Here is a 13,901-nt window from a genome sequence, read left to right on the forward strand (position 1 = left end):
GGCAGAGGCAGGCGTGTCGCGGCGTTTCTTGCTGCATCGCGATTAAATTACCCTAACCTTTCAAAACACGCGACGTTCTTTCAAATAGTTATCCTATAAAATATATATATATATTATAAGAAAATGTGACACACAAGCAAGAGTTTCTCTGATCCAGCACAAAAACGAATGAAATTGTAAGCAAATTATTGTATTGTATACAATTTACGAATACTAATACGACGTCCGTTGGATAACTAATTATTGGGATTAACCACGCCTCAATGAAATTTGTATGTTTATGGATTTTTTGATATATATTATAGAAAATAATAAGGCTAAGGTTTTTACGATATAAATATTATTAAAAACAACATATTAGACTCTACTCTGGCCTATTGGTATTATTTTACTCTTTTCACACTCACGTTATAGTATCTACACATAAAGAAAAAACAAAGATAATATACATATATCTGATTGGATCAATGTTCGCTAGTACTTTACTTCTTCGTGAGAAAAGTTACCCCTTTCCAACTTTAAGCCTGATTAAAGTAGGGTATTCGTACCTACTTAAGTACTTATATTATTTATATATATGTAAAATGTATGTGTAGTAGATGTTTGTATATTGTTATTTATTTGTGGTTTCAACCATATTTTAATATTTTACTATAAATTTCATAGTAAATAAAAAAGAATTGATTAAGGCCAGTCGTGGCAATGGCGAGGGCACTAAAGTGTTCAATCCCCACTCGAGGTAATGGAATATTTATTTAAATTTATATTTCCATTTCTTCGCTCCGGTGTCGGGGCAAAACTCGGCGTTGAATTTCGCAACTCAACACGCCATGCTTCCTGAATCCGGCAGAAAGTGGGGAACGCAGTGTCTTAACACTAAGTTTCCTCTGCCTACGCTGCTATGTGCGGGATACAGGATCAAGTTGATTTATTTATTTTAAAAAGAATTAAAATGTGAGTATAGCAATAGAAATTCGAAAAAAAAAAATATCATATAGACAACAAAATATTTCTTTTCGTTTTTTAAATAAATAAAGTATTTCTTATTAATTCGTTTTAGCGATAATAAAAGGCTCTACAACAATGGTCGTATGTTTCCTGCTCTACTTATTTATAAAATGTATTAGTCCGCTGAAAAGCTTCGACCTAGCAAAAGCAATCAACTCTGAAATTGATAGGTGAACCGCGTGGTTGAAAAGATAATTCTTATCACGCTTCCATTTATTACATTGACTGTCTATTTTGACGTCACTTTACGTTTGGTACTTATAACAATAAATGCTACAACATTTTTATAAAAAATAAAATAAAAACTTAATTAACACTTATTGTAATTTGTACATAATATGTATACATATTTTTATTTTATTTATTTAGATTCTCTTTTTCATCGTTTTAATTAAAAACTTCAATCACGTTATAAATGTAACATTTCGTATAATGTAATACATGGCAATAGAAACGTTTAACGTATAGGAACCCATGACTGTCAAATCTATTATTTTTATAAAATAATTACTTAATAACGACTGCACTACTGCTATTTTAGATCGACGTAAATATAACATATTTTGCTTATTCAATTGAATTTCCTTTGTTGTCTTTCATAATAAATATGAAACTTAAAGTATAAACATAAGAATAAAAGCACCGCGCTCGTAAAAGGGAAGCGGTGAAATCTGAAAACGCTAACGTATACAAGTGTAATGGCAACCCTCCACATTTTATATACGAAAAAGAATATGGAACGTGGAGTTTGAAAATGGAATAAATTCGCAAAGACATAGATTTAAAAATGATACAGGTTTTACAAATGGTTTTTGCTTGAAAAAAAGATATAATACTTAAAATATAAGAATACATCATTATAGAGATGAGGTGAAATGTCAAAAATATTTTATATGTAAAAGAATTTTCATACATAATAACTCACGTAACGTATTTAAGATATATATAATTTATAGAGTTATAAATTCTTTACCAGCCGTTAATTTGCCCTAATTGTATGATAATTTGTATCTACGGCACTTAAAACTTAAAACCTCTTAATTATTACGATCTATACACATAAACATATTACATATACATATAGCATAACAGCAAAAGCGCGGTGTTGAGTTCTGCCATTCAACACGCAATGTCTCCGGTTTCGGCGGAAAGTGGGAAGTGGTGTGTCTTAACACTAGGCTCCTCGTGCCTTCCCTATTACATGCATGATACATCGAAAAGCTTAAAAAGAACTCATAATAATCTATGCAACTATAAACAGGAAAATAAGAGTAGCGTTTGGCTCTCCTTTCTCTCTCCCTACTACGCTAGGAATCATGCCTGAAGCTCAAAAAAGGATACTCAATTACCCTTACATTCCCTTGACAGGTAAACGACTGGGTCGTAGCGACCAGATGAGCAGATTCAACAAGCACAGAGAACCACAGCCACAAAAATTGCTCCACACGGCAGTCCAGCGCGAGCTTACATCGCCTACCACAAGCTGGGCGCAGGCATGGAGGCACAGACCGAGACGCAGTCGGAGTGCGAGTGCGGTGTCCATCCATCTGTGTTCTATCTCCTGGCCACTCTCTTGCTTACCAGGTAAGTGGATGTGGAGAGAAGAGTTCTGTAAGAAGTTTGATCGTCTGTTAAGATTGAATGAGTTTGGCAATGTCATTTTGTATGGAGCATACGAGAAGAATAGTGTGGCAGTTAAACGAAAAATATGTTTTTTTTAAATGTTATCTATACTAATATAATAAAGCGGAAGAGTTTGTTTGTTTGTTTGTTTGTTTAAACGCTAAGATCTCTGGATCTACTGGATCGATTTACCATGTTTTTGTTTTGTATGAAAGCTGCATTCTTCAGAAGTGCTATAGGCTATATAATATTACATTACACATATATACTAATAAATTAAAATACTTTCTAATTTGACATGCAATTTATTCTGCCATGTTATTAACAACCGTCGTCGCTACGCGGCCGCGTTCGTTACCGCGTCATTTTGATATTCATCCTTATGAAAAATATAATAGTCACTTTTAGCATCTCATCTAGATTGAAATTATTTCTATAGAAATTATATTCCTATATTTCAAGCAGGCGTAGCCGCGTCCGGGTCTGCTAGTTATGTATATTAGGCACTATCCACTCTTAATTGTCTTAAATTATTAAATTTACGTATAAGTATAATAATACTTAATAATATTTATTATTTAGTATATATTTAGTATAATAATATTTTTAGGTACAAGCAATATATTCGTTTTTGTATTGTTAATATTTTAGAAATACTAAAATCTAGGAGAATATAAAAGCAATAAAATGATTCCTGCTGTCTCTAAGCATAACAATAATATCTAATACCGACATCAGTAGTACGCGGTGTACGCGGTGTATGCGGTGTCGTACATTTATTTGCGAGTGTCTCTGTCGGATTTAGGTAATGTAGCGCACACCAGCAATGCGGTAAACATAGATAAGCTGTAATAACCTACTTAAACGTTAAGGAACTTTGAAGGGATTTCTTTTTGTTTATTTTTTCAAGCTTCACACTGTATCCCGCATATAGGAGGGTAGGCGAAAGGAACCCGCAAGTGTTACGGTTTATTCCTATTAAGATACCTCCGTTTCCCACTTTCCACCGAATTCTGTGATAACTGTCTGTTGATTAGTGGATCTTAACACAACGCTTTGCCTTGTTACCAGTTCGGAAATGAAACATTCAATATAAAAATATTGAATGTTTCATTTCCTGGAGTGGGAATCAAACCTATAACATGTCGCTTGTACTCACGACATGAAGGCACGACTAGCCCCTTTTAAAAACATTATTTTTTTTATTATTATACTCTATTAGTATCTAATATTGTAAAATATCCGTGTATCGGAGAGATTACATGATGTCAACGCTTCTTTAAAACTTAATCATATATGGCTTAACTGTAATACGTACTTTACCGAGGGATTTTATAACAGAATCTAACGAAACTATTTCGAAATATTACTAAACTTATAAGAATTTTTAAATGGAAATGTCTAATTAATTTGCCTTTAGAAATTGTCTTACACCAAATAAGAAATTAAATTAAAAATGAAATTAAATCAGCTTCACGCTGTATCCCGCACACAGCAGAGTAGGCAGAGAACATAGTGTTAAGACACTCCGTTCCCCACTTTCTACCGAATTCTGGAATCATTGAGTCTTGAGTGGCAGAAATCATCGTCACGCTTTGCCTAGACACCAGAGCGAAGAAATGGAAATATACATTTAAATAAATATTTCATATCCTCGACTGGGGATCGAACCCACAACCAGACGCGTTTATAGTCACTCTTTGTGCCCCTGCGCCACGACTGGCCTCAAGAAGAAATCTAAATCAAATTATAGATTTTATTCCTTTAAAAACACAAAATAAGTAATATTAATTCTAGTAATATTTATTGATGAACCCTCGTTACCGTCAACGGTAATAAGGGTACTGACAGACTTTATTACTAAGATTACAATTATATTACTTGTAGCACAAAAAGGCAGCCTTAATGAACCTGACGCGTTTGGTATTTAAGGAATCCTTATTGAGAATCAGAAATTTTATGGAATTGAAACGTTTATTATTTTTTGTTCGCAATATTAGGAAGATTGTAAGATTTTTTTTGTAATAGGAAAGTTTTTATAGATATAAAAATTAAATCAGCTTGACATGTATACCACACATAGTAGGGAAGGCCGAGGGAACCTAGTGTTAAGGCACTCTATTCCCCAGATTCGCCGAATTTTTCGAGGCATTGCCTGTTGAATGACGGAACTTAACGCCGGGCTTTTGGTGTCAGAATATATGACTATGACTTGAAACTCGTATGTAAGGATTATTTTGAAATTGAACGCACCCTAATATACAGAGATTTAGAAGCCTATTCAGCAATGTTGTGCCAAGTTTAATCTGGCTAGGCGCCATTCATGTTATGTAATTTTTTATTCATATCTGAATCCTTGTGAATGTTTTTTTTTATTTTAGTTTGAGTTATTTCATTTTTGGATATAATGTAGTTTTTGCCGTTTTAGTATAATAAAATTCATTTAGATAAAATTTTTATAGAATTTAATATTAACAGAAGTAGAGATTTGGTAAAAATATTTGAAAGAATTGATATAGATTTCTTCTTACAAATGCTATATAGTTATAATGTATATTTATTATGCAAATTATTTTCATTCGCTTTATTAAAAAAAATCATTTGCTAAATTTGAACCACAGATTATTAATATTTAGCAAAGAAAAAAAAACATCTCATTTTCAAATTTTCGAATTTTAAAAAGTATTTGAATTTTAAATATTGTAAAGAAAGCACGTACTAATATGGTTTTAGACCCACCTTTCACCCCTTATCACGTACTCTAGCCAAACAAAGTAATGCCTTGTTGACAGTTTTCTATGGAGAAAATTAATGTTACGCCGCTAACCTGAACTATAATGGAATAAGGTCCAAAACAAACAAAAGTATAAAGTAACAATGAAAGTTTCTCATTAAATATGCAAGGGCTTATATATTAAAATTTAAATGTGAAAGGTGGCTAATGTAGACTTAATGAAAAAACGAAGAAGTTTTATTAAGACTTAGGGGGATATTAAATAGGGGTTCATTTAATCTTTTTAAAATTATTATTGTTGAAGTAAAGAAAGAAAGAAAATCTATCTGGGAAAGAAGTTGCGAATAATTTTTCAGGTAAATTAGCTGCCATTTCTAAAGTGGGGTAACCTAAGTCCTTGGATGTGTACCCAGTTGCTATCAAAAATATACTGAACAAGAATATTTTCTAGATTCATTTTTTACCTTTGAATATTCAAAAGGTGTCACTTAAGAGTACGCCTCAGTATATACGTCATTTATTCTTCATTTTACTTATTTCTCCATAGAAAACTAATGTTACGCCGCTAACCAGAACTATAATGGAATAAGGTCCAAAACAAACAAAAGTTACGATGAAAATTTCTCATTAAATATGCAAGGGCTTATATATTAAAATTTAAATGTGAAAGGTGGCTAATGTAGACTGAATGAAAAAACGAAGAAGGTTTATTAAGACTTAGGGGGATATTAAATAAGGGTTCGTTTAATGTTATCTTTTTAAAGTTGTTAAAGTATTAGGTAACTAGGAGATTACCGAGTTTGTAAGGAAAATAACAGCTTCACGCTGTTTCGTGTTAAGAAGTAAAGTATCGCAATGGGAACAGAGTGCCATTCACATTGAGATACTTTCGTTTTTCACTTTCCGCCGATAATTCATTCCCCCAGGTGGCGATTGAACTCACAACCGACGCGTTACAGTCACACCCTTAGCCACTGCGCTACGACGGCTTCAATTTTATTATGTTTTACACAAACCTTGAAAAAATCAGCGGAAAGTAGAGAACGGAGTGTCTTACCAATAGGTTCCCTCAGCCTGCTTGCTATATGCAGGGACAGCGTGGAGCTCACTTAGTAGAAAAATATCATAATACTACAGAAGTACTTACTCGTTTTGTAACTCTAACTCAGCGAAAAGTGGGGAACGGAGTGTTTTAACACGAGGTTCCCTCTGCGTACCCTGCCGTGTGCGGGATACAGCGTGAAACTGACTATTTTCAGTGATGAGTCATCGCTATAGTAGTGATTCAGCGACCCCGTAAACGATATACTCGTAGTTCGATAAAACAAAGGTCGACAATTCTGAAAACAATCAAAGTTCAACACGCAAGTATCTAATTGCTTTCCAAGAACCATTAGTAGATAATGTATATTATTATAACATTCAAATACTGGGAACTTCAAATATAAAGGGAACTGACACCATCATGGCGCAATAGAACAGCGTCTCACTGTAAACGCTGTAGTAGAAAGTTCGATTCCCATTCGGGGGAATGAATTATTGTGAATTTGCCACAACTCAATACGCAACGTCTCATGAAGAAAGTGGAGAACGGAATGTTTTGACAATATGTTCTCTCTACCTATCCTGCTATGGGGAATTAAGATGAAATTCGAACATACTCGTATACTATGTATATTCTTCAGAATTCCTTTATAAAATTTCATAAAACGCTTGAGTACACCTCTTGACTTGATTTATTATCTGTCCAATATGAATTTCACGGCATCTCATCTTTGTAATATATTAAAATTGTGAAAGAAAAATACGAATAAAGTAAAATTTAAAGATTTTATTAAAAGCACAGGAAGCTTTGTAGCCTTGTAAGTGAAGTACAGAATCTCGGAAAGAAATTGTGAATAATTTTTCAGGTAAATTAGCTGCCATTTCTAAAGTGGGGTAACCTAAGTCCTTGGATGTGTATACCCAGTTGCTATCAAAAATATACTGAACAAGAATATTTTCTAGATTCATTTTTGATAACCTTTGAATATTCAAAAGATGTCACTTAAGAGTAAGCTTCACTGTATACGCCATTTATTTCTCATTTTACTTATTTCTCTAAATTAAATGAAAAATATATTTTTAACTTAATTCTAATGTTTATCATTTAAATGTTTTGGCCAACGTACATACAAATAATATTTTTATTTATGGAAATGTTTATTTGCAATAGAACATTATGATATAGGCCCTATTTCAACAAAAAACCACATGTTAATAATATAACAAAGCTCTCTCAAACATATGAAAATATTTTCACATACACTTTTGGGTAAGCTTTTTGTTGACCATCAAAAGCTTTCAAAGGGCGAAAGGAGTACGTTGTTCATATGCATAGAGTAACTATTGTTCATTTGATAATGCTTAATATTTTAGTTTTAGTAAAGGTTTTATTTCCATTTTTCAGTGGTGGTCGTAGCGCAGCAGCCAAATGTCGTAAACGGAATGGTTCTGGGTTCGATCCTCACTGCGAGATTGAAGTTGTTTTTTTCGCTCCGGTAAGAAAACAAAGCTTTGGCAAAAAACGGACACTATAAAACGGAGTATCTTAACACTACGTTGTCATAATATAGCGTGAAGCTAAAAAAATACACATTTTACTATGAAAAATATATAACAACACAGGTAAGCCATAAAAAAATGTTTTAAGCACGATAGCACTTAAGGTGGAGTTTCGCCTCACTTACTCCTTGAGATATTAAAGAGGGCCTTGTTTTGTTCTACTTTACGTTTATTTTTATGGTCGTTAAAACGGAACTGCGATTTAAATTGCTTCTGAATGCATAAGTAATAAGAGAAAGCCGCGTAAACAAAATACTTTTACGATTTTAAAAAAGAAATGTCAAAGAACTATAACCACCTTTTCCCAAGTAAATATTAAACTATTCTATATAAAAGATTTAAAATATCTATATATAATACTAGCGGCCCGCCCGCGGCTTCGCCTGCGTGAACTACGTTATTATTAATTTCTGTCTCCATGAGTACCTACGTCCTATAATTGACGTCCATGCAAAATTTGAGACTCCCTAGCATTTGTAGTAACAAAGTTTCATATATAATTTCAATCCCAAAAACAACCCCTTAGAAGTCGAATATTGCAAATTCCCGTCTTAGAGATCACCTACGTTCTATAAGTAATTCCTATGCAAAATTTGAGATTCCTAGCACTTGTAGTTTTTGAGATTTCGTGATGAGTGAGTGACCTTTCGATTTTATATATATAGATTAGTATTATGTATAGGAAAAGGTATTGTATGAATATAATTCGTAGCACTTTGTAGGTATCTTTTATATGAAATGTATCCACACAGTGAAAGCACGATTTATGCCTGTGTTTATTTTGAATTGAATTATATTTTACAATATAACCGTTAATAATATTACTTTTACAGCTTCTAAACTATTTATGGGGACAAATAATACGCATATACTATTTTATTCGCATGTATTTTACGTATTTTGTATAGGGAAATATATATATTTTCAAATTTTATAGTGATTATAGACAGACAAACAGACGTACAAAAAAATGATCTTATAAGGGTTCTTTTTTTACTTAAAAGGTACGGAATCTGAAAAACTAATAATTCTGTTCCCAACTCTACAGAAAAATTACACAAAAACATAATAAGTAGGTATATTTTAATTCAGGCTATATTGAAAATTGTTATAATTGCTTATATATATCCTATATGCTCCTAATAATTCATCCTAGATTTACATAAACTTAACCCCATATCTTCATTAGAAGTCACGTCTTTACAGATGACACTTGCTGAGTTGCTGAGATCCTTGTTATCACAATCCCCAAAAGGAATGGCAGCTCAGAGATAGATAATATTATTAATATTATGGAATTTGATGCCAGTATTGGCACAGGGGTACAAAGTGTGACTATAAACGCGACTGGTTGTGGATTCGATCCCCACGCGAGAAAATGAAATATTTTATTTAAATTTATTCATTTCTTCACTCTGGTGTCTGGTGAAGGCAAAGCGCAGCATTGAGTTCCACCACTCAACATACAATGCTTCCAGATTACGGCGGAAAGTGGGGAGCACTAGGTTACCACTGCCTCCCTTGATGAATGCGGGATACAGCGTGAAGAGAATTTTTGATTTTTAATCGAATTTCTATACTTAGAAATATACATATTATACATACACGGAATAATAGATAAATTAGATTTTTTTTTAAATAAAGTGGTTCTCGCTATAAATATACACACGGACGGAGAGACAGATGAGGGATCTTTTCCATTTATTCTATTTACGCTACGGAACCCTAAAAACGTTATATAAGTACAATGCATACGGTAGTTCACAATGAAATCTTACATGCTTAATAAAATGTAATGTAACTAAAGAGCATGTACAATTACTTAGGTGCTTTGTTATAGAATACCTGGAGATGCGATGGTTAGAAAAATTCTTACCTGAAATGCGAGAGGAGCACTGTATATTACATACATATATTTTAGTTTATTACATTCTTTATTGCATTTTTAACCGACTTCAAAAAGAAGGAGGTCATCAATTCGACCGTATTTTTTTAATAAATTTGATACACTATTAGTAGTATATGTAGGCCACACATCGTGCAGGGGTACAAGTGTGTGACTGGTTGTGGGATCGATCCCCACTCCAGGAAATTAAATATTATATTTTTATTTATTCGCCCTGATGTCGAGGCAAAGTTGAGTTCCCTCACTCAACAGGCAATGTCACCAGAAAAATGGGGAACGAAGTGTCTCAATACTAGGATACAACGTGAAAATGAAAAAAAAAAGAAAAAAAAAGAGAAAAAAAGACTCTCTTTAGTTAAGTAGAAAGAAGACCGTTAAAGTATCGATACTACGACAATGTGTGGATGACCCAGAAACTTTGTTATATCCAGCTGTCTCTTCTATCATATAAAATGAGATCACGTTTGACCCCAATCAGGTTTATTTCGCATACCGATGACAGATGCTAGAGAAATAGTACATTTAAAATATATCTAAATTAAAATTTATGATAAATGAGTTAAGAATAGGCGTAATCAAGGAGATCGTCGTGGTTTAGCGGCAAGACAAACCGCGGCGTTAAGTTCCGCCACTCCACACGCAATATCTCGAAAGTTAAAGGAAAACGGAGTGTCTTAACACTACATTTCGTCTGTTCACTCTACTATACCAAAAATATTGCAATTTGAAATCAACGAATCAAAAAACAATTATTTTCTCAAACTTCACAGAATATTATTCACAGTTATTATTCTCATTACATTCTCACGAAAAATTTCCTCATTTCAAAAGTTAGCATTCATTCGTAACCACAAGGGAAGAGAAATATGTCGAGGCGGCTCTCCACTTTGCAAATGAGATTTCCATTGAAATAAAACACCATTATAGAAGGAATAATAAACTGTGCGGCACTGGCCTGTTGCGACAAGACGTGCTGGCGCCGACACTATCGATGTTCTGCTGGAAATTAATGGATATTTCATTTATGATTCATACCTTGACAATATAATCATATAAAATCAGCTTTGTATCCCTCACACAGCAGGGTAGGCAGAGGGAACCTAGTGTTAAGTCACCGTTCCCCACTTCCTACCGAATTCTGGAGGCATTGTATGTTGAGTAGCAGAACTCAACGCCGCGCTTTGCCTCGACACCAGAGCGAAGAAATGGAAATATAAACGTAAATAAATATTTCACTTCCTCCAATGGAAATCGAACCCACAACCGTCGCGTTACAGTCACATCCTTGTGCCGCTGCGCCATTGCTGCTTGATGATGCTTTTTCAATTAACTGGCACGCCTAAAACCAATAACCAAATATTTAAATAAAAATCTATCAATTTTAACAAAATCTAAATATTTGTTCAAGAAATGAGATGTTTAAGTTACGTAAAACATCTGCAGGATAAATATTTGGTAAATTTGTTTTACCCATTTCCATTATTTCTTGTAGCTAAAACGAAATTTGCCAAGAAAGTTTATTGTAGATATTTCGTAGACCGTCTACGATGGTCTACAATGCGCTACGAAATTGTGGAAAGGAAATAAATGTTTTCGCTGTTATTTTATAATGGAGTTTGAATGTTGGACTGTTGATGTTTATTTTATGATATTTTTTATAATGTTTTTAGTTTTCGCAATAAGATATATGTAAATAGTATTGTAGAAAGAAATTTTGGAACATCGTTTGTTTACTCTTATTATTTTCTAAAGGCAGTGGCGTAACTTAACACCGCGCGTTGCCTTGTTAGCAAAATGAGGAAATGAAAATATTAAATATATCTTTTCCCCGAGTAGTGATCGAACTCACTGCCGTTGCGCTTGCTGCGCTACTATGGCTTTTTTATTATTTTTTAAAGATAATGGAAAATAAGTCTACATAACGAGATTCAGTAAAATAATAAATCTATATTTTTATACAATATTTGTCCCATTTTTAAATAAAAATAATTTATTTCATATGTAGATAAATTTGGTAAAAATCATATTGTAACATAAAAATATCTTAATTCATAAAAATATAAAAATTTATTTATTGAATAAATTTTTATATTTCTAATTAAATAACCTAATAATAAACCAAATAAAGTCACATAAATAGTCACTAAAAAGAATTTACGATTACTTAATATACAAGATAAGTGCATTTTATATCCACTTTAAAATAAAACTTTATGCTTCTTAGAAACCTTTTATAATAAACCTACATTTGTAAGTGTTGCATTATATCAGTCTCGGCGTGTTCTGCTGACGCCATGTCATCTGGTGCATTAGAATTTGCATATTGTATAGGGCTGTCGGATAGAAAATATTTGTTTAATATATTTTTCACATACATAATTATAAGCTTGTGAATTTTAATGCAATGGCAGTGGATTCGATTCCCACTCGTGGGAATTATTTAAATATTATTTTCATTTACTCGCTCTGATAATTAGGAGAAGCGCGGTGTAGAGTTCCGCAATAACTCAAGAATTTACCTGGAAGTGGGGAGCGGAATTGTTTTAATGGTCAACAGAGTGTTTTAACACTAGGTCCCTAGGTCCCTCTGCCCACTCTGTTATGCGTGATAGAGCGTGAAACTAAACATAAAGAAAAATTAACTATAGTAAAAATTACACACTAACTCTACGAGTAAGTACAGATTTACAAAAGTTGTTCTAGGCCACCCCGATAACTAGTGTATGGCACCGTAAAATTCGCTAACATTAATTTCATATATTTTAAACAAAATTCACAATATTCCCACAGTTCGCTCCAGAAACTATATAAATGTTGTAAATTCTGGCATTCGAGCTATTAATAGACTTTACATTCATATTCAACGCGGCTACAGTGAAAATTTTAATACTTACTATGTCTCACCAAGTACATTTTTATATTTTTTATCTTTTTGCAATATTTTTATGAGTTTCTATATTTTTAGTTCATACCGGCCGAAAATAATAAAATATGAATCGTACAGAACAATATATCTTTTGTATACTAAAAACACAATTGGCGCTTAAATAAAAAAATATATTTTTATCACTATATTTAGATATTTCTAATGGACATAAGCTTTTTACCATTGCAACGACTCCATTTTGTCGGTTTTAATACAGAAAAAATATTATATTTTTATTATTTCTATTTCTCCCATCTAACAAGACAAAATAAGGCGTTGGGTTACGCTATTCAATGCTCGATTCGAGTAAGTTTTAACAGTAATATCTCAACGAACTTTCATTGTTCTGTGAACCTAAAAGAAACAAGCATTGAAACCCAAAAATATCTTTTTAAAATAAAATTTATAGACAGACATTTTATTGCAATTTTTTTTTGCAGCTGTTCAACCGCAATGCTCTGCGCCGCCATCATGACAGAACACTGGGAGCACGTGTCGTGGGAGAAGGCCGCGCTCTCCGCCCTCGCGAACGCCTCGAACACCGCCTTACAGTGGTTGCTAGATGAAAAAGTTGTAAAGGTACCTATTTTAATATTATTTTACTATTTTTTTTAGGTTCACGCTACATCCCACATATTGCAGGGTAGGCAAAGGGAACCTAGTGTTAAGACACTGATGAATTTTGGGGGTATTGTATATTGAGTGGTTTAACTCAATGACGCGCTTTACCTTGTTACCAAAGTGAAGAAATAAAAAATATATATTTCTCTTCCCCCACTCCTGGGAACCTAACTCGAAACCTTTACATTTAACAGTAACACGCTCGTGTCGCTGTGCCACCACGGAGACGACTGCAATTTATTGTGTATAAAGTAGCGAAAACCAATTACCCTTTTTCAACCAAATCCTAAAATAAATTCATATTAAAATCCAATCAAACTTTCAAAAATGAAAATTTTTAACAAATTTTAAAGTGAAATTTAAATTGTTATTGTGTTCAATAAGGTGATCAGTGATTCAACACTCAGTAAACAAGCGAAATGTTATGGCTTTTTTAGAGTTCCATATTTCAAAAGGAAAAACGGAAGCGTTATAGAATG

General features: G+C 33.0%; 1 protein-coding gene across 1 annotated transcript in view; it reads left to right on the forward strand.

Annotated features, from left to right (window-relative positions):
- The window catches only part of LOC146531574 (uncharacterized), a 25,027-nt gene continuing 11,126 nt past the window's right edge, over positions 1-13,901 (forward strand). Inside the window, exons 1-3 of the mRNA XM_085198338.1 lie at positions 1-176; positions 2,377-2,592; positions 13,242-13,380. Coding sequence (XP_085054464.1) covers positions 2,504-2,592; positions 13,242-13,380 — 228 coding nt within the window. The 5' untranslated portion in view covers positions 1-176; positions 2,377-2,503. The remainder of the gene's footprint in view (positions 177-2,376; positions 2,593-13,241; positions 13,381-13,901) is intronic.

The sequence above is a fragment of the Heliconius melpomene genome, chromosome 15, assembly GCF_056956725.1.
Source record: "Heliconius melpomene rosina isolate 202511_hmr_F chromosome 15, ASM5695672v1, whole genome shotgun sequence".
Taxonomy (NCBI): Eukaryota; Metazoa; Arthropoda; class Insecta; order Lepidoptera; family Nymphalidae; genus Heliconius; species Heliconius melpomene.